General features: G+C 31.2%; 3 protein-coding genes across 6 annotated transcripts; 1 reads left to right on the top strand and 2 right to left on the bottom strand.

Moving 5' to 3' along the window:
- The first annotated feature begins 335 nt into the window (after positions 1 to 335).
- Positions 336 to 9,723, top strand: LOC105630963 (DNA binding protein). Of its 4 annotated transcripts, none has more exons than XM_012212963.3 (13): positions 336 to 584; positions 1,968 to 2,075; positions 2,160 to 2,294; positions 3,569 to 4,165; positions 4,421 to 4,568; positions 4,701 to 5,507; positions 5,833 to 6,734; positions 6,836 to 6,921; positions 7,009 to 7,227; positions 7,810 to 7,938; positions 8,172 to 8,540; positions 8,911 to 9,026; positions 9,373 to 9,723. In XM_012212963.3, the coding sequence occupies exons 1-13, from the start codon at positions 462 to 464 to the stop codon at positions 9,474 to 9,476; spliced, it is 3,843 nt and encodes a 1,280-aa protein (XP_012068353.1). In that variant the 5' UTR covers positions 336 to 461; the 3' UTR covers positions 9,477 to 9,723. The 4 variants fall into 4 exon arrangements, with proteins under 4 accessions (XP_012068353.1, XP_020533646.1, XP_020533648.1 ...); XM_020677987.2 differs by having other exon boundaries at positions 5,839 to 6,734; XM_020677989.3 differs by lacking the exons at positions 8,911 to 9,026; positions 9,373 to 9,723 and having other exon boundaries at positions 8,018 to 8,312.
- Positions 9,724 to 11,226: 1,503 nt separating this feature from the next.
- LOC105630570 (UDP-arabinopyranose mutase 3) lies at positions 11,227 to 13,691 on the bottom strand. The gene is made up of 4 exons (XM_089721449.1): positions 13,278 to 13,691; positions 12,174 to 12,424; positions 11,897 to 12,065; positions 11,227 to 11,739 (listed from the first exon to the last, which is right to left on the bottom strand). Exons 1-4 carry the CDS (start codon positions 13,599 to 13,601, stop codon positions 11,386 to 11,388), a joined length of 1,098 nt encoding a protein of 365 aa, XP_089577575.1. The 5' UTR covers positions 13,602 to 13,691; the 3' UTR covers positions 11,227 to 11,385.
- Positions 13,692 to 19,510: 5,819 nt separating this feature from the next.
- On the bottom strand, positions 19,511 to 22,907 carry LOC105630569 (cytochrome P450 85A1). The gene is made up of 9 exons (XM_012212423.3): positions 22,517 to 22,907; positions 21,961 to 22,282; positions 20,980 to 21,129; positions 20,661 to 20,906; positions 20,488 to 20,574; positions 20,314 to 20,392; positions 20,126 to 20,232; positions 19,927 to 20,051; positions 19,511 to 19,654 (listed from the first exon to the last, which is right to left on the bottom strand). The coding sequence occupies exons 1-9, from the start codon at positions 22,711 to 22,713 to the stop codon at positions 19,567 to 19,569; spliced, it is 1,401 nt and encodes a 466-aa protein (XP_012067813.1). The 5' UTR covers positions 22,714 to 22,907; the 3' UTR covers positions 19,511 to 19,566.
- Between the last annotated feature and the right edge of the window lie 3,856 nt (positions 22,908 to 26,763).

Raw genomic sequence — 26,763 nt, forward strand, 5'->3', positions numbered from 1 at the left:
TTTAAATAATTGCCTCAATTTCTGCTTCTATTACTATTAATTTTTATTATAATTAACATAATTATACATGCTTTTCAAAATAAATAAATCTTTCATTATTAACTAATGATGGTAAGATACATGTCATTGACATATTGTATTAAATTTAAAATTGAAAAATTAATATATTTATATTATTTATAATGTCAGAAATTGAACTTACTAAGCAAATTTGTTTATCTTAAGGAAAAAAAAAAAAAAAAATCCTATTTCTGTATTTTTTTTTTTTTGAAAATTAGCATAAAAATTTTACTCGTAATAGTTTCAAATATCATTTATTCAACCGTGGAGGGAATTTGAGACTTTCAGTGCTCATTCCCGCCATTTAAAGTCCTCCCTCCGTCTGTCTCTCGTTCTTTGTTTCTGCTACGGATATTAACAATCACCGTTCATTGAAAATCCAGGGCTTCAATTTTCTTCCAATGGCGAAACCTAAAGAAGAAGAAGAAGAAAAAGAAGAAGAGAAGCCAGACGGCCTTGAAATAATTTCTGTTGGATCTCTATACAGTGGACCCTGGGACAAGAAGTATTGGAGCTCCTCTAGGGTTTGTTTTCCCCTTTCGTCAATCCTCAAATATCTTTCATTATTTATGAACTTCTACACTTGGTTTGATATTCTCCTCCTCATATTTTTGGATCTGATTTTTTTTAATTTGCAATTCCGAACTATTTGAATTTTGCCAAGGAGACGCAGATTTTGCGGTGAAATTGAATGAACAAAGAGGATAGGAAATTAGTGCATCTAAAAGTGTGAGCAATGCTGATTGGATATGAATTTTGACACAAATTGTTATTTGGTAAAAAATTGGGCCAATTTAGATGAGCAAATCAAGTAACCTTTTCATGCTAGGTGCAATAGAAACCAGGCAAATAGGAAGAAGAGGAGGAGACTTAATAATACGTTTCACGAAAATTTTGTAGTTGGGCAGTTGAAACCTGATCTAGATTGGTCAAACAGAGGACGTAAAATGATTGGAGAGTCTTTCCAGGACAATAGTACTATATTTTGCCTAATCGGTCGGTAATTGCTGCATTTCTACAAGTTTTGTTTGATTTTCAACTGATCATAGGAACAATTTGGGTTAGGATTTAGTTGTTTGGAATGATCTTTTATGTGTAAGAGACTTTTGATTATAGTCATTCATTCACTTAACATTGACAAGGTTTCATTATTGTAACTTCTTTCTTTAATTATTGTCTTGTTCATCTGTCAAATTAATTGGTAACAACTGAGAACAATCTATCTATTTTTGCTGCTTTGATGGGTTAGTGTCTAGGGTTTAGAGTTTGTTCTTTAAATGTGATCTGATGCGGGTGAGATGCAAGGGCAGAAGGAAGGAGGATCAGATATGAGGAATCTAGTTGCTGGAATATTCTGACTGCAAAAAGGTTAGGGTTTGAAAGGCAAATTTTAATAGGTCAATCTGATTCTGGTGACAAAGGCCAGGAAAATACGTGCGGTTTGCAATGACTAAGCAGTGAGTATTGTGACCTTAGAAGTGAAACATGCCAGAAAAGGTAGATACTGTGGGCTATTCTGCTGCTGTAGTAACTGGTGTAGTCTTGTTGCAAGGTGGAAACCAGAAATAGAGTAAATGTGTAAATAAGAGAGAGAAGTAACCCATCCGACATGAAAAATCAAATACTTAATGTCCAGTTTCACAACTCCAAAAAAAAAAAAAAAAAAAAAAGAGATGTACCTACAAAGGGTCCCATGCCAAAATTGAATTTCCCATGTAAAACAACAGCTAAATTGATGATGGCTGCAGAATTAATTTTGATTACAGCTGAATGTTTCCTGTGAACAAGAATAGCTAATTAAATCAACAAACATAGACTTCCCTGGCTGGTCGTTGGCTGTTGCAAATTCTGTGTGCCTGCATCTTATTTTTTCATGCTTTCAGTTGACACAATTTATACTTTTTTAGGGTAAAGATCGCTATCCTTATCCAGTGGGATATCAAGCTCGCCGAGCTTATAATGGGGGCACTTATAAGATGGAAATTCAGGAAGGTCATAAAGGGCCTTTGTTTGTGGTTTGTACCCAGACCCTGTGGCTATCCAACTAATGCTGATTAGTTTCATGCAAATCTAAAAAGATGCATTACCATTTTTTTCAGATTACTTCTGCTGATGGACACTTGTGTTCTGGGCAAACAGCAGACATTGCTTGGGACAAATTTCAGAAGAAAGGTTGCCCACGAATGAAGATCTGGCACGGCAAAAGATTTTTGTGCAAGATAGATGGTATAGAGGTACATCTTAGAAACTTTGACAAAAAGCTTTAAGTTTCAAGTTGCATTTCATACAAATAAAATTGTAATTATGTCAGTCCCTTTCTCATATCCCCATATGTACAATTAGTTTTTAAAAACTGGGATAAAACTTGGCTTTCACATACTCTTAAAGGTTTACAAAGAGTTATATCTTGATGATCTCTGTATGACTTTAGTTTTCCTCTGTTGTTGTTTTGGTTATTCTATCAATATCTGTTTGAATCTGTTAATTATGCACTGTGAAGTATTAATGTTCACTGAAGTGAAAATAATGGCTGATCATTTCTTGTATCAAGTGATGGTGTTAACAAGAGGCTTCTAGTGATATAATCAAATCCTCGTTATGTTCTTAAAGTGTAAATTTCATATCTTGCTTTTATTATCTTGAGTGCGAGAGAAACATGAGTTACTGACAAAATTCTTCCTTGTTTTGAGGAATATTGTTGCTAGATCAAATCATATCATATCTCATATGCCTGGGAATAATTATGTCGATTGACTTATTTTCTGTTTCAAACAGCGAATTTTGAACAAAAGCAACAAAATTTCATTTTTAAGCTGGTCAGATTTATTTTGTGGAGCTGAATTATGTAATTCTTATGTGAAAATTATGTTTCATTTATTTCATTGTAAAGTTTGAATTCATCTAAGGTTAACTGCAAGCTTTAAAATTTGTCATATTGCTCCTCTATTGCTTGAGTTTGTGACATTTGAATGTGTGTGTATATATATGTATATATATGAATGTGAATGCGATATTGAAAATCATAACGATCAGACTTATGTAACCATGTTATTGAATTATTGAACTAAATGTGTGCAAGTAATGTTTTGAGTATTCTGCACTTCTGGATTCATGGTATTCTGTTATTTGCAACCTTTGTGATAAATGCTTATATTGATTATTTAGTTGTACCTTCTTGATTCTTCATGTCTATGTTGTTGTGGGTATTGGATGTGCATATTTTTTCTTGTAATCTTTATTATGTTTGGACTGTGAAAACCAAGAAACCATGCCCATGTTAAGTGTTCAATTTGAGTCTTTTATGTTAAGGAATGGAGTAACTGATGATCTTGGCTTTGCGTGCATTTTTAACAGCTTGGCCTGCTTGCAAGCAGGATGCACATTTCGTTTTTGTTCTGTATTTATTTCCAAAATCACCAGTTCCAAAAGTCTAACATTGTAACTAAAAGGACCGGGATACTTTTGCTAAGTTATTATTTATTTATTTTTGTTATGCCTGAGATTGCAGTTCTTTGGGTTCAGAAATCCATTTGTGCAAAGGTTACTTCGGGAACTGGTGGCAAATGTCAATGGAGTAGCAGAACACAGTTTGTTACCTTCTGGGACCTGCAATGGGGCTTCCAATATGGAGCATAATAATCAATGTCAGGATTCACACACTTGTTCTGACCTGTTACCGTATTTGTCAAGACCACAAGTTACGGGGAAAAGAAGTAAGAGGTTTAAAATTATAGATCCCAAGTCTTTAGGTATTGATGGTCTTAAAAGACTGCGTGCTGGAAACCTGAAATGCATTGTTGAGCCATCAAATTCAATAAATGGGAATCCTAAGCAAGGCAGTTCCTCATCTCCCTCTACTTGTAGTTTTCATCTGAAGGATGACTCTTGTAGACTTCTAGGAGCATCATCTACAGGAGTGCAATCAGATTATGCAACTGGAGGAGAAAATAGTCACTTAGCCAAAGATGGTCTGTCCTCGAAGTCTGTTGACTATTCTGATCATCTTGGGGAGAAAACTGTCCCTGTCTATGAAGAAAGCAAGCTTGCTAGTTCTGAAGATAATAAATCCACTGTAGTCCAAAAATTTAGTGCAGAAGAAAATCCTGTAAGTACAAACCCTCTATTACCTCTGAACTTTTTTGTCTAAAAGCTTTGAATTGGTTGAGACGTTGATATCTTGTTATTTGTGAGCTGTGCTCACATTCTTTTCTTCCTACATATGAGTTATAGTTCGCATCAAAGTCAAGGGCATTCTTTTGCATGCCTATTCAACAAATTATTATTTCTCTCAGTTGTCAGAAAAATCATGCTCTCAGACTCAATTGGTGTTTCTATGAGAAATATTCTTAATGTCTCACAGCTTGATAGGGTGCGAGAAAGTGAATTGGAAGGGTTCAATTTTCCAGCATCAATGGAGATCAAAGCTTTAGGTGCACTATGTCCAGAAGAATCTCCAAGCGTCCATGATATTGATCTATGGGCTCCTGACACACTAGACTTTGTGCAAGGTGTTCCTCAACCTTCCCACTTTTGTGCTAAGTTGCTCAAATGCAATTTCCTGAGCTCTCATTTTGCATCTTGATAATATAATTCATTTGATAAACCTCCTTTCTTCTGTGTCTGACACTACTTTGATGCAGATACTGCCAATTCTGGTCCTAGATCTTGCGATAAATTTACTCGTGTCATTAAGGAAGAGATAATGGCAACCGAAGTGGCTGATTCTGAAGAATTGGCGAATAAACCATACCCAAAGGAAGAAATGGGCACATCCAGTTCACATTTGAGTTCTGAAAGGAGCGATTTCGATTCAGTTGGACAAGATATTGCCAAGTCAATGATGACAGTTCTACTTCCACAAGCTATTCCTCTGCTCAAGAAAACCTCAAGCAAGAAAAAGAGAATAGTTAGCCCCCCAGAAAATTTGCCTTCTATACCTGCACTTCATGAAGAAAATAATGAAACTGGCTTCTTTGTGGAGGCTCAATTTGCTGGTGTAGATCACTCTGTCCTAAAAAGTTCTGAATTTACCAAGTCTAATGTTCTTGACACCTTAGATGACGAACAACGGGAGGATCATATAATGGACCAACTAATATTACCTTCCAATAATGTGGAAGCTGATCAACCTAGTTTTGGTAAAGATGCATATCATCCCGAGATTGAGAAACAGCTCATTAACATCAATGTAAAGGAGTCATGGGTTTCTCATGTTGAGACTAGAGGGGGTAGAGATATATTACATGATGATAAAATGCAAATGAATTTGAGTAAAAGGTCCCAGGACGGTGATCTACAATTCTCTGAGTCTATTTTAGGTTGCATGTCTATCTGCAAGAAAGTTCCCTCTGAAGTAAACCAGGATGTTTGCAAAAATCTGGTTGAAAATTCATTAGGTGGTGAGATCCATTCTGACGACTTCAAAGCTGCATCTCATTGTAATGAAGGTATTAATTATGGAATCCTTGACAATAAATTCTGCATTTCTTTGTCACACAATTAGAACATGTTCGTAACTAAAATTGATATTTTTAACCTTCTGTCTCCTGAAAGAAGTGTAGTTCCATATTATTATTATTTTTTTCATTAATAATATATCTCGGGAACCCAGTAGTACCTTTCCAATTGCCTGACATTCCAGATCTGTAGTTAGTGCAATGTAGTTTTGTCTAAATCGGTATATGAACCGATTGAATGATTTTAAACTCTATAAATTTATGCTTTCTAAGATTTTTGATCCCAGATTTCAACTAAGCCAATTAATTCTTTTAGCTGTAGGTACAAGTGATGCTAGTGCCGGAGCCTTGGGAAGTTCTGTGCACTTATTAAGGAAGGATACTGTTACTAATACTGGGGCTTCTGGAATCGGCAATATATCCATTAGTCAACCAAAAAAGGTATATACCAGAAAAAAAGTCCCAAATACAGACCCTATGGTAAGAAAACATAGTCCTTCACTTTTAGAAAGTGTTGGATGTGGAAAATTTGTAGATGGTTATATCCCAGAAACTACAGGAGCTTTGCTTCAATCAGAGCCGTCCTATACGAGCTTTTCTGTCGACAGACTACATAAAAAGGAATTGTTAAGTGCTGATACGAGGGTTGGAGAGCAGTTCCATGATTTGCATACAGACAAAACTACTATAACATCCAACCCTGTGTTTGATAGCCATGCACATTTGATATCACAAACTCAAAAATCTGACTGCCCTTCAGAAGGCCAGAATACATCAAATCTTTTTGTTCGATCTACAGAAAAACCCAAACCACATTTTAAAGTGGGGCTGGTTGGGGATGAAACTACTTCAGATGCTAATAATCCTGGATCTGAGAAACAAGGAACATTATTCTGTCACAATAAGACACTCATTTCTAAGGAAGTTCAAGGCAGTTCAGAACTGAAGAAACAGAGGAATTTGGAGCTTAACAATGAATTGGAGGATGCTGTTGAGTTTCTGGGATGCTACTTCCACCCCATGCCTGTTCTGTTACTGTTGCTGAGCAGAAAAGGGAATGAAATCTATATTTGTGCTGTGTGTGGCCTTCCGGTAGATAAGAACAGAACTCTGTTTCTTTACAAGTTAGCAGTTGAAGAGCCAAAAATAGGATGCCCATATTTTGTAGGTCACACGTCAGTAGCCTGGCCATCTTCAACAGATATTTTTGGTAGAGAAGTAAGATATTAAATCATTTCTGTCATTATATTTATTGACTTCTTTGGTTGATGTGCTGCCACTTATTGTCAAAATTTCTCAACTGTATTAATCCTTACTAGATTGCATTTGAAAGATCTGGTTTGCAACTGACACCAGATGGAAAATGTCTTGTTTTACTTGGCAACACAAGGACACCCTATTGCAGGTAGTTTACTTCTGTCTTTGTGTTACTCAAAATTAAATCTCCCGAAGAGTAAATTTCTGAGTAGTAACATGCTATATATGAATCCAGGGAAGGAAGAATAGATTGTCTATGCTCAACATGTACAACAGACTGCAATGAGAACAGTACAGTGAAGATTGTACAAGTACAAGATGGATATGTTTCAGTCCTACTAAAATTGAGAACAACTGACAGTTTGCAATGCATATTGGTGTGTGAACCTGACCATATCATTGCTGCTGGAGAGAGTAGGGGACTAAATTTGTGGACCATGAATTCAACATGGAGGTGAATTTATTAAGAGAATGCAAAACCTGATTTTACTTCAGTTCTTTGAATGTTGTCATGGCCTTGTTTTGTTTATTGGTATTCCCAAATATTTTAGTTTAAGCTTTTTCTTTTTATTACTGTTAACTCATGGGCTTAGTGCCCTTATGATTTTAAATTGTAAGTGCAATAAATCTGCAATTGTATGTACTCAAGTCATACTGGAAACAGCTTCCTCATGCTCACTTTTGCTTCTTTCTTCAATCACTCCAACATTTTGACCCTTGGCCTCCGTTGCTTTTTTTTTTTTTTTGAGCTTTACTATATGGTCCCTGTCTGAGGAAGCGTTGAAGAATCCAATATTTTTTTTTCTCTTCCTGAGCTCATCATATTTTTCACAGTAATAGCTTATGAGTTTTATGCAATCATTGTTTCATTAAGGTTAGCTGTTATTTAATGAAGATGTATATGATTTTACTAGGCTTTTTATATATATGATGTAATGTACTTGTTTCATCTTTGCTAAACCTAATATTTCTTTCTGTTGTGGCCATCTACTCCTTATGAAGAAATTTATTATTTTTCTGTTTTCACAATTTGCAGTGCTCCAACAGAAGAGTTCACCATAACATCTAACGATTACATATCTCCTTGCATTATGGAGTTGAAGAGAATTCCGGAATGTGCTTCTCTAGTTATTGGGCATAATGGCTTTGGGGAATTCACTTTATGGTATGCTGCTTACATGATGTCTTCTTTCATCAATTGGAAGTTATGACTTCTGCAATTAATGACCCTATTTGTTGTGCAGCATTGCACTTTGTTTTGGTCCCCATCCTCGCACTCCAATCCGATATTTTACTTTTTCCTTTTCACTGTTCTTCCTCATGGAATAACTGCAGGGTAATATCTTTTACGTTTGCATCAATTTCATAAGTAGCTGATTACTAATTTTGTACTTTCAGGGATATTTCAAGACGTATCTTTGTCTCAAGATTCTCTACTCCAGGCACTTCAGTTTGTCAATTCTGTCCTATCAGTTGGTTTAGTTGGCAAAGAGAAGTCCATGCTTCCAATTACCCTAATGTTGCAGCTCACATAAATAGACTCATTGATGCAACAAAAGTTCAGTTTTCAGAACACAGCAAGAACCATTCCTTTCCTCCTTTAAAGGGGGAAGATGTTGCCATCTGGTGTCTTGTCTCAACTGCCCTCAACACTGATGCTCAGCATAAGTATGAATCAAGTGCTTCCCAGATAAATCCAATTGGATGGTGGAGGCTAGCTCTATTGGTGAAAAATACAATAATCTTGGGAAGTGCATTAGATACAAGGTGCACAAAAATTTATTTCCTAATATTAAATTGAGTGATTCTGTCCAAAGATTGCAAATTTTTTTCTCTAATTAACTTCTGCTTTGGATATAAGTTGATGGAAACAAATTTAGTTTGAAGTATGACGACCTCATTTTGGACTATAAATCTGATCCCTCTGCATTTTCACGAAATTAGTTTGACAAATTCAAAGAAACGAGAAGCATATTGTACAATGCATCACTGGCTGTGGATTTGATGGTAAAAGCAATTAGTGCCAAAAGAAATAGATTTACGTGCTTATGGCTGAATCTACAAAAGTTCTTTCATGCATCTGAACTACAATCAACTCGAGAGATGCCATAAGTTTGACTTTGGAAATCTCTTGCAGGGTTTCTGCCATTGGTACATCAGCTGGTCATGGAATCATTGGTACACTTGATGGACTTGTGTATATGTGGGAATTATTGACAGGAGACAAACTTGGCACTCTGCATAAATTCAAAGGTATACTTCAGTTTTGGCAATTAAGGTTCCTATAGCCTACTATATTATCTAAAAGGAAATTCTGAGATATCCTTCCTGCATGCGCGCTATGTTTTTCATCTGGTTTGATGTCAGACCACTTCTTTTGAACGCCAAATATGTATGTTACATTAATCTATTAAAATTACTGGCCTTCTTGACATGTACATCTATATTTTAGAAATATGGGTGGCTAGCTATAAACATATCCAAATGCGTTAATACCTTCCTTTCAACAGTGTCCAACATCAAGAAAGATGAAACATCAGTTATTTGGTTGGAAATTTTTGATTATTTCCATTATAAACTCCTTTTCCTGTGTTGTTAGGCGGAAGCGTTTCGTGCATTGCTGCGGATGATTCAGGGTCAGGTGTGGTGGCAGTGGCAGATGAAAGTGGTCAGTTACTGGTTTATCATAAATTAAAGAGATGAGCAAACCAGGTCATTTCTTCTCTTTCCTGATATTCACATCTGGTTAGCTCATGACCTGCTGGAGAAGTTGTTTACAATTGATAACCTGACAAGGTTTTCCGATTGCCTTTGATCATAAAACAAATGTGAAAAGTCTTCCTTTTGCTTTTTCTTTATACAGGCAGACCATGATAAAAAGGATACATCTATATAAAATGGTAAATGAAGATTAATGAATCAGTTTCAATAAAGAATCCATTTGCAAATATTTCAAAAATTTTTTTTTTTTTTTGAATATTTGCAACCTAGATGCCAAGCAACACAAATTGGCAAGCTTCATATCTTCGTTTTCAAGCTTATTCAATTGTTGAGTTTGAGTGTAATAAAGTTAATTGTGTCGTTTTTACTTTACTAATTTTTCTCTGTTCAACATTTCTCTTGCGCTTGAGTTTTATTCAGTTTTGAAAATGAATAGACTAATTTCAATTTGTCGAAGTCTATTCCCTTGAGAAATGGACGTGCTCAACCTGCATCATTGCGTTCAATGCGTGTTTTGAATTTTTCAAAACATGCTGACACTTTTTATGATTGTTTTATTATTATTATTATTATTATTATTATTATTTGAATGTTTATGGTATCTAAAATTATTTCAATATTAAAATAGCCATTAGATATTATTTAAAACATATTAAAATCTTAGATTAATTTGTCTTTAATTTATCATATTATTATATTTTAAATTAAACTTATTTTATATTATTAAATAATGAATATAATTTTTGTTACCGTCACCCTAATGTGCCCTAAATTTTCTGCATTCCAGTCGCGTGTTGCCTGTGTCCTGTGATCCTGTTCTGGGTCCTTCGGAGTTGGCAATTTTACGGATTTCATTTGAAGTCTATTGAAATACCAAAATGGTAATTAATGCGAAAGCCCCCCAAATTATATATATATATATATATAAAATATTAATTTGATTTATAATTATCATAATTTTTAAAATAATAAATTTCATATTTTAACTAATGTAAATAACAATAATATTGAAAATATGTTATTTTTTACTTTTAAAATATTTGAAATAATTTATATTTTAAAACAAATCAATCATTAAAAACATTTTATATTTTGATACGAAGGAAATATGCCTGGTGTCGGAGGGAAACGCAAATTCCAACAAGATTGCATCCACTCCATAATAGCTGACAAATCTGCCAACCCAACACAAGACCACCATAGACTGAGCTGTGGGCCTTAAAGTTCCACACAAATAGACAAATGCACTTTCAAATAAAAACCGCAGTTTCAGGAAAAGAGGAATTCAATTTTCTACAGCCCGCCTAACCCAATCAAGACAAACCAATCAAAGCTTTGTCTAGTGGGTAATGGAAGATTTTGAAAAATCAAAAGATTTTCCCATATTGAATTCAAATTCATCCTTACTAATAAAACTAAAGCTTTTAAATTTGAGATCCTAATCTCAATATATTTATAATTACTGTTTTAAAATTTTAATGAATTTTATTTATTTTCCAACTTCTTTATCAATATGATGTAATGAACATTTCTTTCTTTAAAAGAACAAAAAACAAAAGCACAGAGACAAGACAGGTACATTAAGGAAACATTCAAGTTGCCGGCCCACCCAAAAAAGTTTCAAATTAAACCCCATCATTTCCAGTAAATCATGCCCAATTCAATTTCAAATCCCATTGCCTCAAATATCTAAGCTCCATATTAAATACATTAGAATTTACCTTTCTAAAAGTTCTAGAAATCCTCTCAAATTCATTCAATAGTGGAAAAAAATTCAATAATAATAATAACAATAATAAATAATAAATAATGATAATATTGAAGCTAAACCAACTAGGCAACTAACAGATTTAGTACTAAGAAGGTAAGCAGTAACTGGTTTTCAAATTGCTCATTTTGCAGTGCCATTGAGTAGCTTTGCACTTCCAGTTGCAGATTTTCCTTCAGGAGAGTTAAGTTCATTCCAAGCTTCAATCCAAGTAACCATGGCATCTGCTAGTTTAACAAAGTAGGGATCTTCATCCGCAAACTTCTCCTTAACCTGCTTGGCAAGTTCGATATAGCATTTCTGGACGGTGGTGCATTCCTTTGGAAGCACAACAGATTGGAAGAATGGGATCAGTTGTTCCTGCCAAAATATGCCCTTGTACTCTTTTTTCAGGTTAACAAATGGGTTGCTAGCTTTGCTGTGCCATATATAGGGCAAACCGGTTTTAACTCCCCATCCCATATGGTCGCATATCACCTGCAGTGTTCAGAGATTAAGCAAATGTGAGTTAAACATCTAAACACGCTAGATCTGAAATCAAATACCTACAAGTTGAGAAGGTTTGTGAGATAATATTTTCTAAAAGAATGAATGAATTAAACCATCTAAACACGCTAGATCTGAAATCAAATACCTTCATGCACCAGCCAGCCCACATATCGTCATAGCGTCCAACTGGCTGACCATCACCCATGAGCCCAAAATACATTGCCGGTCCAATCAACTCACGGTTAAATGCCAAGTTCATGCCACACATTGGGAAAAGGGTTCCTTTGGGTACTGTCATAACAGCATCGACATACCTGAAAATGAATGAATGAATGAATTGAGAAACAAAAAGATCCATCCCTCACTGTCAATCACTGAAACCATGTGGTAGCAATTAGTTTTTGGATTGAAATCTATTTAACCTTGTATTTCTCTCAAGAGGCTTCACGAGCTGTGTGGGAGCATCATAATCAGGGATGTTAAGCCAGAGGCCATGAGAAACAGCAGTTATAACACCCTCTCGGAGACTGAAAGGATATCCACGGACAAAGTCTGCACCGTCTCTGTATGGATCATAAAGAGTATTGAAGAAATGCGGAGTCGATGGACTTAAAAGGTTTTTGATGTGCTGTTCAAGTGCATTAATCTCTTTGCCTGATGGGTCTTTGGCAACCTGAAAATTAATATTCAAGATAGTTATTACCTATTTCTTTTTGCATCAAATCCATCAGGTTGTTCTGATATGATAAGTAAAGAAAATGATTTTAGTTGTGTTATTGTAGGCACCATAGCGAGCCAAGAGCCGACAGGAGAGAAAAGCCCTGGCTTTCTGAGATGCCATTTTGTTGTCAGATCCTCTACGATACCATGTAGAGAGAAAAATTAAGGTTCTCTTCATGGATATAAAAAACTATACAGTTCTATCTGCAGCGGACCTTATTAACAGATTTTGGTATGATACTATCAAGATAATCTAATTTTAAACTTTAACAGAAACCTAAAATTCATTTAAATAACTATCATGCATGATAATCCCGAAATCTGAGCTTTCCATTCCAAACAATAGTAAAGCAAGATCTAACTGGCGTCAAAGATCTAGAGTTCAAATTCTTGTCAGAACAACAATCACCTTAGCAGGAAAAGAATTGCCAATAAGCATTGCACAAATGCTAAATCACAAATGCAAATATGAAAAGCAATCCAGTAATGTATAAGAACCCACTTAACACAAGTAAAAAAGAATCAAAACACCAATAAAAAGGTCATTTTAAATTAATAGAAATCAAGATCCAGATTCTTGAAGAAGAAAATTTTAAAATCAGAACATGTTCATAATCAATAAACCTTTAAATTCTTAATTGCTTCTCGAAATCAAACCAACAAAAACAAAGAATCTGAAACAAACACCAAGATCTAAATCTTCCCCTCTTCATAATTCAAAATCAAGAGAAAGCAAATTTTTTAATAATTACTAATATAACAACAAAAGAAAAAGAAAAGAAAAGGAAGAAAAATCAAGAACTTACAAAGCAATCATCATCGATAGTGAAGATATACTTCTTCTTCGAGACCATGTAACCAAAGCAACGACAAGCAGAGTCCTTGAAGGAAATGCAAGAGGCCTTAGGACCCAAAATCCTATTAATATCATTTCTGTTGTAAAGTTCATAGTCAAAACCATCAGGAACCTTAATGGTCTTTGATGGGTCACCATCTTGGACTATGATCAAGTGGTATGGCTCAAAAAATGCCCTCCACATCTCCAAGAAATCAAGATTTCTAATAGTGGGTATTACGATATCGAGCTCATCTCTCAAAAGAGGAGTGGGTTTGATCGAAGATCTTGCCATGGCTAAACAGGGTAGAAGCAGAGAAGAGAAATCTAAGAGATGGATTTCAACTAGGAAAGTGGTGGCTAGTCTTTCTGGCTGCGTCAATTGATATATAGAGGCTCTAAAGGGTGTATATGGAAATAAAAATCAGGTTTGATTAAATATCATTTAGGTCCCTGGTGGAGTGGAGAGCCTGCAGAAAAGGAAATATCACAGATGGATTTATTTATAAGAAAAAATGGGGAAAATTTGTAAAGAAAATTTTTTTTCATTTTTTTATTTGACTTTGTAAAAATTCAGAAGGGAAATTATAACTTTGACTTTGTGGAGGATTAAGTATAATGTTTAATGTCATCTGTTTATGGTTAATTAATTGATTATTTGAACTTTTTTATTCGTATTAGTTATTATTTAATATATTCCTCTCATTTAATATGTGGTAAATAAAATTAATATTTCCTGTTCCATTTTATTTGTGTATTTTGACAAAACACGCATATACGCATATATTCAATCAATAAAAATCATTTTACCTTTTTTTTTTTACTCTGAACTCATTTAGATATCAATAAAAATTATTTATTTAATAAAAAATTATAAAAATTCTTATGAAAAAAAAAATCATTGTTTAAGTATATAAACTTAAAAAATTTGTAATATTTTAGAACATCCAAAAAAAAAATAATAATAAGCAAACAAAATGAGATGGAGAGAGTGTTTAGTATAACAGTGATTCAACCGAGAAAATAAAATTTATATGATTATGATGTATTAAAACTTATCCTTAATATACTTCAATAAATATCAACAAAATTGGGTAATTTTTCAAAAATGAATTACTAATATTTAATTTTAGAGTATTTTGGAGTGCATTTAAAAAAAAAATACTGAATATAAAAAAGCAAAGCTGGCATTGATTACAAATTGCATTAAATTGACATAACTGCTCTTTAAATTTGAAAAACATATATGGATAAATTTTTTAATGAATTTTCAATAATATAATTTAAGTTTTTATATTTATATTATATTTGGGGTTTTTTAAGGTATTGTTAGATTTGGTGTTTGCATAGCCATTTCTTATTCAATCTCCACTGCACTTGTATTGCATGAAACCGACACAGAATCTTTGCGTAAAAACAAAAGATAGATACAATCCTAAGAGTAATCAAATTATAGACCGGTGATAAGTGCACATATGACTTAATAATAAGATTCAAATTCGAATTCTTTTGTAATATTAAAAAAAAAAGTCATATAAGAAAATTAATAAAATTAAAAATGTATAATAAATTTAAAAGATGGAATGGTCAAATAAATCTTGAACTTTACATGTTTTAACAATTTTTATCAACTCTTTTAATTTTTTCAATCAACACCGTGAATTTATTTTTTAAAACAATTATTGCATCCGTCGGGATCCATTTGGAATTTGCTAATGTTATTTTTTGGTATTCAAAATCTTTGCCATTAATATTTTCAAATCCAATATAGTTAGTATGTCGATTATGCAATTATTCGTTTGAATATAACATAACCTGCAAGGTGGTATAAAATTCCCTCCAAAAATTAATAATTATGAAATTATTTTATAAATAAAATATGATGATTTTCATATATAGTTGGGTAGTTAAACCCAATTTTCAAAAGCCAAAGAGAAACAAATATAATCATTTTCTTCCCTTTTTTTCTGTTTTCTTTACTTAATAATATATTTTTTTAATCGATATTTTTTTATTAATTTAGTTTGTAAATTATTAATTTTGATTTAATTGTATTCCAAGAGTTTATAAATATATAAATATATAAGAGTAAGAATCTGTTCGTCAAAATTAGCTATTTTGATAACTACTGGTTATTATAATAACTGTCAACTATTTAATTAACATTTTTAAAATCTACTTCCTCAAATTCTAAACATTAAAATTATTGCCGAATATAGTTTAAATATAAAGCTATCGAGTTATGGCATTTTACAACTCAACAACTAATTTTCATATAATATTTAATTTCAATACTATATTAGTATAAATATACACTCTAAATCCATTGATAAAGTTAAGATATATTGTTAATAAAGTGTAGTCTTATTGGTTTTTTTACTTTTTTTATAGAAAATATAAAGAGTGAGAAGTCCCGAGTTCGAGTCTCTACGCTACGAATATACGCTATGAATATACGCTCTAGGTATGAATACTATTTAATATTATACAATTTGAAATGAATTATATACTATAAAAAATTATTTTTTTAATATATATATTGCTATTAGTATTAATGATGAAATCAAAGTTTTTTTTTTTTTTCTTTTAAGAATGAAATCAAAGTTGAGATTTGTTAATGGAAATTGGGTTGTTCCTCTCACCGACAGTTTGAAGATTTAAAACGTACTAAGGTATCATGTGAACTTTGTTGGGCGAAAGAAGAGATGGCCCTCTGTAGGCCATGGAGCTGTTGGTGCTGTAATCTCAAATTGTCATGGCGGGTTTGTATCAGCAGTAACGTCTTCATTGCAAGGCTGTTCTTCTCCAGCAGTAGTAGAAGCTGAAGCTATAAGAAAGGTATTTTCCTGGGTGCTGTCAGGCCATCCTAATCGAACGATTCAGGTTGAGACCGATTCCCTGCAAGTTTATCATGCTATGAAGAGTCATGCTCCTGACTGGTCCGAGTTTGGAGTTGTCATCTCTGAATGTAAGCTACTCTTAGTCCAATTGTCTAATGTCACCTTGGCTTGGATTAGAAGACAAGCAAATGATATAGCTCATGTGTTGGCTAAATCGGTTCCTAGTGAGGCTTGTTTTCAAACTTGAGATAGTGTTCCCGCTTGTATTGCTCATTTTTTTTTATTAATAATATGAACCATCATTCAAATGTCAAAAAAAAAAAAAAAAAAAAAAAAAAAAAAAAGATGGCCCTTTAGTACTACATTTAAGTTGTGGCACTTAATTTCAATTGACTTAATTTTGGCTTCTTAATAAATAAATCGAGCTGAATTATTCAGCTCAATTAAATATATATCATGAAATTTACATGAAGTTATTGGGATTTTTGAAAAAAGTAATACTTTCCAAAAAACTATTTCCTAATCTAGTGTCATTTTAAAACTATTTACAAATTTAATGTTTGTCCTGACATGGAGAGAGATTGTTGTATTGAAACCACCAACTTAATTAGTAGTTTCAGTGCAATAGAAAAAGTAACTCGTACTAACAAGCAGCCAGCAAAAAGTAGTTTATGAATAAACAATAATTTTTATTTTGGATTGGTGGTTTCAATACAAAATGAAAATTTAAAATTGTCAATTTGCTTTTTCACTAAAATCCACAATTTGTTTGTTGGTTTTAGTGCATTTATGAGATGTGACCACTAGTCAATAAAAAGTACATGAGAAAATAATATTTTATTAAGAGTCCACGAGATTAATTAGTGGTTACAATAAAAAAATATTTGCTCACTCCAGATATTTTTTCACCAAAACACACATATGTTCTGGTGGTTGTGCAATGGTATATGCAACGAACTAGACGTTGGATTTCATTTCGAGGTGTAGAAGTTAGAGCTGTGATAATTATTCAATATCTTTTTATCTTATCTTATAATTTCTTAATCTAATTGAATAATAAAATTTGCTCTTATTTCCATAATATATTTTTAATACAAGCAGATAGGCTCCAACATATATATCACAGTTCAACATCACCAACACTTAGAGATCTATCATTCCGTCAAAGATTAGAGCCTATTTGGTGCAATGAATGAAGAAATTTGCACCGAAACTCATCCTATGCTTCAACATGCCCCTCAAGTCCCTCCCCCCTATGGCATATAACTATAATAAATGTTATCGCGCTAATATGCCCGGCACATCATCTTCTGCACCACAATCTGGGTGTAATCTGAGTTGAGTGTACCATCTGCAGCGTTAGAAATACTATTGAACATTCATTACACTCCGATAATGACAACCCAGCAAACTCATACTTCTTTCTTCGAAATAGGCGAGGCAACTCCATTTCAATATACAATACATGCTTTCAATACTTCTACGATGTTTTTCGGTACACGTGATGAATCTACATCTCATGCTAGACACTTATTTAATGATTTCTTTGATATGGTGATGGTACCCGATCAATAGACTTATATAACATTTTCTAGCTTACAACAACCATATATGAATGTGGTAGACTTATCTGACATTTTCTAGCCCACAACAATCATTTGTGAATGTGGTTCAAACTCCTCATATGAGTGTCTATATAAATATTGAGCATGGAGAAAAATACCAAGGTATTAAAGAAGATGCAGTACACAGAAATCCACATCGTAATAGAGGCCTCCAGGGTGTAGTACAGGAGGACATGTGGGTAGACATTAATATGATTAATTCTTCATGTATTTATTATTAAGACATTTTTAACATAATATAAGTTCAACTTGCAGCATTTTATTACTCTTGGTAATTTTTAACTATGTAAGAAAAATTATGTTGTTATTACTTAACTTGAAATAATTGTGAACCGAAACCACTAGATGATATGTGTGTTTTGCTGAAAAAATATTTTGCGTGAACAAATATTTTTTTTATTGAAACCACTAATTAATCTGGTGGACTTTTAATAAAATACTATTTTCCATATACTTTTTATTGACTAGTGGTCACATCCTATAGCTCCACTAAAACCACCAAATAAATTGTGTGATTTAGTGAAAAGGTAAATTGACAACTTCAAATTTTCATTTTGTATTGAAACCAACAATTGGATTAGTGATCTCGATACAAAATAAAAATTATTGTTTATTCATATAATTATTTTTTGCCAACCGTTTGTCAGTATGAGCAACTTTTTCTATTGCATTGAAACTACCAACACTCTCTCTTCATATCAGGACAAATATTAGATTGGTAAATAGTTTTGAAATGATATTAGATTGTGAAATAGTTTTTTGGAGAGTATTATTTTGGTGGAATCTACACTTAAAAATTATCCTTTGATTCAATTTCATATCAAACCTCTATAAGGTTTGACTTCAAGTGCCAACTAGGTAGACACAATTACACCAACTAGGTAAACACAATTACAAATTATTAAATATGAGTTATATCGGATGTCATATGAATTTACATATTTATCTCAATAATTTCATATTGTGTCAGGATCATAATATATAAAATTATCTTGCACATTAAAAACTAGAAAGGCCAGCACAGCAGCTGCATATATATTAATTAAGCTCCTAACAGGAGAATTTATTACAGCAAATTGCATCTGTCAAAGAGGAATATGGGCAGGTTTGGGGTTTTCGTGACAGCTAAAAACCATTCACGCTTTGCAATTTTTCATGTTCACCACTACAACAAATACATTTTTATTTATTTCTTATAATTTATATTTATGTATCCATAATTTGCAGTTGACACCTCTCCATCAACGTGTTTACCATCACTAATCACATGCTGCTTTATATATATATATAGCCTCTTTACATGCAAGATGCAGTTTTTATTATTATTTCACTATTATATATTTGTGTAAAATAATTTTTTTTTTAATCTAAAACTTGATTGATCTTTGGACATAAAAATACTTGTTAAAAGAAGAAAGGAATTATTAGGCTGATTGGTTTCACTTTTCACTTTTGCAGAGCCCAAGAACTTTAATTCTGGGGCCAAAATCATTCAGAAAAATCCATAGCCCAACAAGAAAAAAAAAAGAAAAAAAGAAAATCAAATGGAAGAGGAGAAGATTCAGTATAATTTTGTTCATTTAAATTGTCGAATTACATTTTCAATGTTCTGAATTTCACATTTCAGCAGTTAGCTACTGTAACTCTAATGAACTGAAGCTCTGCATTTTTTTTTTTTTTTTTTTTGTCCTTCTCTTCTCACTTAATCATTTATAAGTACCAAGCTAAAAACTTTGCAATTATATAATTTGTTTATTCTATATATTTAAATATTAAATATAATTCTGATTAATCTTTAGTACTTGGATACCCTTATATGGAACCCATTTGGTGCTTCAACTCTAGGGAACTTCAGAATTTCATTCCCCCCAACTTCCTCCCAACTGCAACAAGAAAAATTTATTAATATTCAATTCCCAAAAAGGAAACCAAAATTATACCCCTTTTTTTTTTTTTGAAATTGATTTTTCATTTGCCTTTTGCTATTATAAGATATTATTATGTGACATGTTTGCAGCTGCTTCACAAACTTCGGATGGCCGAGCCTTAGAAAAAGGCCAAATTTTCTAAGAGGAATTTGACCTAAGAACAAGTTTATATTTTATAATGGCAAAAGGCAAGTTTACTGTACAAAGCAGAATATAATGTAACTAACCTGTATTGTGTGACAAAATAGTGAAGGAATATAGAAATTATAACTATGCCTAATTCTTTTCCAGGGCATAGCCTTGTTCCTGCTCCAAAAAGGAAACAATAATTGCGAGACTCCAAATTCGCATCCTGCAATTTCATTGGATACATGAGCTTTCTAACTAGCTTTCTTCATAATTTGAATAAACTTGAGCTATATATACCTTCCATCTCCATGGATTGAAGGTCAAAGGCTCTGGATATAGCGATGGATCGTAGTTAATCTCCCTTGTATAAACATATATTCTCCACCCTTTTGGAATATAAAACCCTGAAAAGATCTCACATAAACTTGAGAAATAATGTTACTTTTCATAAATGTTTGCTGCTATTTAGTCAGGCAAAAGTATACCATTAAATTCAATATCTTTCGTTGTCTTTCTTAGTACTCCATTTACAACTGTAGCCAATCTTGATGTTTCGAAAATCACCTGCGTTGAAAATTAAAAATTACGATTGAAGTTCTTTGAAAAGTTTTTCAACATTGCAACAGACTTCCTTCCTTTCTGCTTTGCAATTTACTTACAGCACGAGTAAAATTCATGGACTTGTAGTCATCCCAGTCAAGCATCTCCCCTGCCTTCTTCCTTCGCCGAATCATTAAATGCTCTGCCTAATAGTACGAATCCAAATATAAGTTTAGTGAAGAAAGGAAGGACATTTGAAAAATGAAAATTAGAGAACACTAATATGACTTACTCTAAGTTCCTGAAGAACTCCAGGATGTTCATAGAGATATTTGATGGCCATCATTGTAGTAGTTGAGACAGTTTCGAAACCTGAATATAGAATTGTAATAATTTGATCAAGTATTTCTTGATCATTTAACTGGTATTTTGGGTCTTTGCTGTTTAGAAGATGACCCAGAATGTCATTATGAGTTATTGAAGAAGCTCTTCTCTCTTGAATAATTTGTTTCAGAATCTTGACAGTTCTTTTTCTTCCCTGCAAAGAATTTCAGATTAAATATGCAAAAATAAATAAATAAATCCAATAATTCAGCCTTCAAAAAATCAACCTGGAATCCAGAGTAGTAATTTGTGCCTGGAATGTTGATAGGAAGTGACAATGTTCCTAGTAATAGCTTATCAAATTCTGATTTGAGACTTTCATAAATTGAACCAGATTCAGTTTCGAGAATCTGCTTGAAGCCTATGAATAACGCCATCTGACAAAATAAAAAAAAACATTAATTAAAATATTTTACTTTTCATATTAAACCGAAAAAAGAAAGGAAAGAGATCTTGCAATCTTGAAAATATATGCTTTTGATTTATATTTTCTGGATAAATATTCGTTCAAATGTCATTTTCACGTAGGCTAGTGACCACACTAAATGCACATCAAATGGTGAACTAGAGCTATCTTCAATTAATATGCTTTAATTAAGCACTTAAGGAATTGGGTTTAAAAGCTAGCTATAGTTGTAACTGATATTGTCAAGTTACATTAAAAGCTCAAAAGATTTTGCTTTCCTTCTAGTTTCCTAATTCACAGTAGTAGGAACAAGCTAATCGGCCATTTTTGTCTGGATTTAAACAAAGTAACTAGAAAATTAGAGAATAACAACAAACAAAGACTTTTAAACAGTGAATTAGATGGTTTTGCCATTAAACTATAGTGGATAGTAACATAGACTACGACATTTAAGCTGGTGTTTTTTTTTTTTTTTTTTTTTAGTCTGTCAGGATGATCCAAATGATCGAAGGTCAATTTCTGAACAGGATTGGACCGGCCCAATTCTAGTTTTAGCACCTCTAACCGGCCTGAATCTCACTGGAATGCTGGTCCTGTAATGGTTAAAGAGTGACATGAACCGGAACCGGCTTATGTTATCCCTAATCTGTCTTTTTTTTTTTTTTTTTTTTTTTTTTTTTTGGGCTTTTTTGAGATGAAATGTTATCCCTAATCTTGAAAACGACCACAGTGCCATTAAACCAAATTGGCTTAAACCTTTTGTTTTTTATTTACGAGCAAGAAAACAAATAAACAAACCAACCTCATTAGCTTTTTCTTGGATATCAATGGTTTTGCCTTCCCAGTCCGCAAGAAAGAATATCAGAGACTTGTCAATTTTCGACAGAAGGTGTTCTTTGATCATGGGAGGGCCAACAAGGGATATCATTGAACCTCTTATGTGTTTATGGGTAGAGCCATGCACGGCGGCAATATTGCAGCTTCCAAGTATGTCTAGAGCGGATTTTGGGTAGCCAGGAACAAGTCCTTTTGCTTCGTTTAAAAGAATGTATCTATTGAGCTCTGCATCCATGGAAATAACTGTAGGAGAACCCAAGACATGAGACTTGAAGACATTTCCATACCTATCAAGAAGGAAAAGAAAAGAAAATTATGAACAATATTAGTTCCTCTAAAATGTTTATATTTATATACATATAGTGTGATCAAGAATTCCCTTTTTTTTTTTTTCAATTTTTTAAAGAAAAAACTGTAGATTATGAAAGAATTGATTATCAGTCTTAACAAGAAAAGAAAGTGCACCAAGAAAATTAATTAAAATTTTAATTAATTTATACGAAAAAAAGAAATAAAAATACCTTGCTCTTTGATTTTTCATGAAGTCAGGTCCAAACTTGAGGAATTCAATAGTCTCACCAAAAACTGGCCAACCCATTGTACCAGGAGGCAACCCTTTTCTTGCATACATTATTTCATTCCATTTCAAGAACATAGCAAATAAAACACACAATCCCATAAACAGCCCAACACCAAACACCATCACTAACACTGCCATTGATGCTCCCAAGAAAAAGGAAATCAAATCCCACTATTCTTTCTCTCTTTCTTTCTCTAAAGAGTTGTGTTCTGTGCTTTGCTGCTGCAAACTGGTATGGCTTGCTCAGGCGTTTTGTTATAAGGATAGAGATATTGACAGAAAGGAAATGCTGAATAGGCCAGACCATGCACCTACTCAGTGACCTATTATTTTCGCATATATATAGAAAGAGAGAGAGAGAGAGAGAGTAATTGTTGAAATTTTGGAAGGAAAAATAAAAATGCACGAGAAGATTAATAATGTTTTGCATTACGTAGAATTAACAAAAAAATGTGCCTATTTATAGGCTTACAAGCGAATCAAATAAGATCTAAAAATAATTCTAAAAATCATTAATCCTAATAATAAAAATATCAAATTCTATGCAGAAAATCTACGCTAAATAAAATTGAAATCCCAAAATATTTTTAATAATATTATTTTGAATTAATCCTAACAGTAGTAATTTATAGCGGGCAAAAAAAATTTCACTATCTTTCACTCCACTTGAACAATATATGTAGTACTTGTGGTCGTCTGTACTAAATACCCAGCAGAATCTTCTTCTATGTAAAATTTTTGGGTAACCATTGTCGTGTTACGTATGGCTAAGATAATTTGTCAGGTAAGCTTTACTGTGGGTTCCCACGAGCCTGATCTTCTACATTCACTTTGGTCCATTTCACAAGGAAAGTTGTATCAATCTAATCACTCTGTAACTATTCAAAATTACATTGTTATAGGTTTAATTTGTTTTAATTCTTGTTGGGGATGATAGAAAAATTTATATCTTTTTAGAGCATTTTCAATTATAGTAAATCGACTTTTAATTTCAATTAGAAAACTTTTAATTTATTATATTTGAATATTGAAATTACTTACATGCAAATATATATATATATATATATATATATATATATATATATATATATATAATATGATTTAATATATTATAATTTGAATATTAAAATACCACGTTGAAAATATCATATCTATTTTGAATTGTTTGATTCCTATTAAATTATTTATTACTTTTAGAAAGTGCAGTGTAAATTCTTATTACTCCAATTTATTATTTTTATTATATTAATATTATAAATTCGGTCTGTTCTAATTAGAAAGTTGTCTTGCTTAAAAGTTCAATAGTTGATCTACTGTACCTGTACGGGTAAGTAATGTAAAGCATTGCAAGAACCTAAATCTGGAAAATTTTCAGAATTATCAGAGAGCTATTTCTGGAATTTAGCATTAATATATATTTTCTGCTATTTCCTGTCATGGTACCTCATATCATAATAGTACTTACTGTCTCCAAAATTTTAAATATTAATTAAAAAATAAAAAATAAAATAAAGTCATAATTGTTAGAAATAAATATTAATAATAACCAGATGATTTGTCTAGAAGTTATGTCGTTAAATGGTTTATAGTTTATAGTTTATAGTTTATAATTTTTAAATTGTGTTAAAAAAAAATCGTTTAAATTACAGTGTTATAAAAATATAACATTATACCAATTTTCAAAAAAAAAAAAAATTATACCATAATATTTTTGAAAAAAAAAATATTAATAATATGATAGTGTTTTATTATCATTATATTTTAGATTATCATTTATGATTTTGGTATTTTGCATTTTTTTTTTACTTTTTTCTGGAGTATACGAGCATGTAGCTAATTTTAAAGTTGTTTTTTGAGAAAAGAATTTTTTCAATATATTATATGGTATGTTAATATAACGCGTTATATCAACATACATATTGAGTTTTATTTTCTATTTTGTATATAATAATAAATCTTATAATATTTAACAAATAATAATAAATTATATTTATTATTTGTACAATAAATTTTTTGGAAGAAATAATTATAAGCAATCAAATTAAAAATAAATTAAAAATAATAATTAAATATATTATATTCTTATCCTATTTAATATATACCTTATATAGTATAGTATGATCAATCAAAACTAAGTTACCTTTATTTTTCAACCAATAAAAGTAAAATCATTAAAGATATTATATTCTTACCATATTAATATATACTTTATTTAGTATCCATTAATAATATTATCATATTATATTTTATTACCATATAAATATCTATATATATATATATATATTACTATATGATAGTATTACCATATTATATTATATTACCATATTTAATACTTTTTATATTTTATTTAATATTATATTATATGATTTGATTTCAAAACCCTCGGTTCTAATTATAAGAACGGTGGAATCGAATAGTATTATTATATTTTATATATACTATATATAGTATATAATATAATTTCTTTTATATATATATATATTTCTAATTAGTTTTATTTTCTATATTATATATTAAATATTATAATATATTTCTTAATATATAATAACAAATTACATTTATTCTTTGTAAAATAAGTTATTTGTAGAATTATAACCAATCAAATTAAAAATTTATTAAAAATAATAATTAAGCATATTATATTCTTATCATATTTAATATGTACTTTATATAGTATAATATAACCAATTAAAATTAAATTACCTTTATTCTCTCAATCAATAAAATTAACATATTTAATATATATACCTTATTCAGTATAAAATTTAATTTCTTAGTTTATGCAATGGAATTGAGATTTAAATAGGAATTAATATAACCAATCAAAACTAAATTGTCTTTGTGTTTTATTCAATAAATTTAAAATCCTTAAAGAATTAAAATTCTTAATAATATTTTTATCAATTTATAAACTTAGTAGGAGAAATTTTCTCATATAGTAAAACATAAAGGTCTAATTTTGATCTCCCAGTAAAATGTTTCTGGTTATCGAAAATATGTTTTCACCCTTATAGGGATTGAGGTTACTTACCACCACAACTAATATCTTTTTAATCTATTCTACTCCTATTTAATATACATCTCTATAAAAAATATCCTAGTATTATCATTAATCAAATATTAAAACAAATAAAGTAATTTTTTTTTTTGAAAATGTAATTCATGAATATTAATTTCAAGAATTACAAATAAACATATAAACTAGACGTAGAACTTTACTATTAATAGTTAATATAGTTCGCTGATCTTGTAACGAAACAAATGAATTTATATCATTTTGAATAATAAAACTAACAAATAAAGTAATTATTATGGCCATTTCTATAATTTTGAAATTTGGATAGTTAATGTTTAAGACTACGATTCAGCAATCATATTGTATAGTAAATATAATTAACTCAAATTCGCTAGTTAAAATGAAGTATGAGCATTACTAATACTTAAGGAAGTCTGCAAATTTGAAATGACGGAGAGATGAACATTCATTATATTGAGACAATACAAATGTGTATAATTACCTTTTCTTTCTTTTCTTTTTTCCTTTCTTTTGATCGGTTGTTTTTCTCTTCTCTGTTTCTTTTTTTCATGCTTCTTTTATTACATTATGTTGATAGCATATATATGTTTCCCTCCAAAATCGAAAGCTTAACAACTCCGATTATAGGGTTTCTTTTAGCTTAAACTGTCCAATTTCCATTCAAAAAAAAAAAAAAAAAAAAAGTCCAATTTAGTTTCTTATAATTGAAGATATTATATTAAAATTGAATAAAAAATTATTTATCAAAGTTGAGTTTTTTTTTTTTAATATAAAAAGAGTTAAAAACTGTTTGAAAGAAAAAAGAAAGACAATTTCATTTTATATATATATTCTTAATACTTAAAACAAAGTTTTATTTATTAATTTAGAAAAACGTTAATTTTTTCAGTTAATGGAGAAAATTGATGTATGGTTAACAAGTGTTTTAAATGAGGTGCTTGACTATTAACAAATTTTGTTTGTTTGACCTAATATTAACATTAGGAATCTTAAAATTAAGATTAAAGAATGAAAATCATTACTTAGTTAAGAATTCTAATAAATAATTGTTATTTAAACTCAATTAGATATTCTAATACTAAAGTTGAAAAAATGAGAAGTATTTATCTATAATTTCCCTATCCAATTAGGAATTTTAAGGGTTAATGTTT

This window comes from Jatropha curcas, chromosome 5 (genome assembly GCF_041381405.1).
Source record: "Jatropha curcas cultivar XTBG-Jc1 chromosome 5, XTBG_Jcur_1.0, whole genome shotgun sequence".
In the NCBI taxonomy this organism is placed as follows: Eukaryota; Viridiplantae; Streptophyta; class Magnoliopsida; order Malpighiales; family Euphorbiaceae; genus Jatropha; species Jatropha curcas.

What these genes read in the sequence shown, in the direction of transcription:
- LOC105630963 (XM_012212963.3), top strand. Translation starts at nt 462, where the DNA reads ATGGCGAAACCTAAAGAAGAAGAAGAAGAAAAAGAAGAAGAGAAGCCA. An exon ending in ATAAAGGGCCTTTGTTTGTG is followed by an intron (nt 2,076 to 2,159) that starts GTTTGTACCCAG and finishes CATTTTTTTCAG; the next exon opens with ATTACTTCTGCTGATGGACA. An exon ending in ACAAGGACACCCTATTGCAG is followed by an intron (nt 6,922 to 7,008) that starts GTAGTTTACTTC and finishes ATATGAATCCAG; the next exon opens with GGAAGGAAGAATAGATTGTC.
- LOC105630570 (XM_089721449.1), bottom strand. Translation starts at nt 13,601, where the DNA reads ATGGCAAGATCTTCGATCAAACCCACTCCTCTTTTGAGAGATGAGCTC. An exon ending in CTATCGATGATGATTGCTTT is followed by an intron (nt 12,425 to 13,277) that starts GTAAGTTCTTGA and finishes ATTAATTTTCAG; the next exon opens with GTTGCCAAAGACCCATCAGG. An exon ending in GGGCTGGCTGGTGCATGAAG is followed by an intron (nt 11,740 to 11,896) that starts GTATTTGATTTC and finishes TGAACACTGCAG; the next exon opens with GTGATATGCGACCATATGGG.
- LOC105630569 (XM_012212423.3), bottom strand. Translation starts at nt 22,713, where the DNA reads ATGGCAGTGTTAGTGATGGTGTTTGGTGTTGGGCTGTTTATGGGATTG. An exon ending in ATGAAAAATCAAAGAGCAAG is followed by an intron (nt 22,283 to 22,516) that starts GTATTTTTATTT and finishes CCTTCTTGATAG; the next exon opens with GTATGGAAATGTCTTCAAGT. An exon ending in TCCAAGAAAAAGCTAATGAG is followed by an intron (nt 21,130 to 21,960) that starts GTTGGTTTGTTT and finishes TTATTTTGTCAG; the next exon opens with ATGGCGTTATTCATAGGCTT.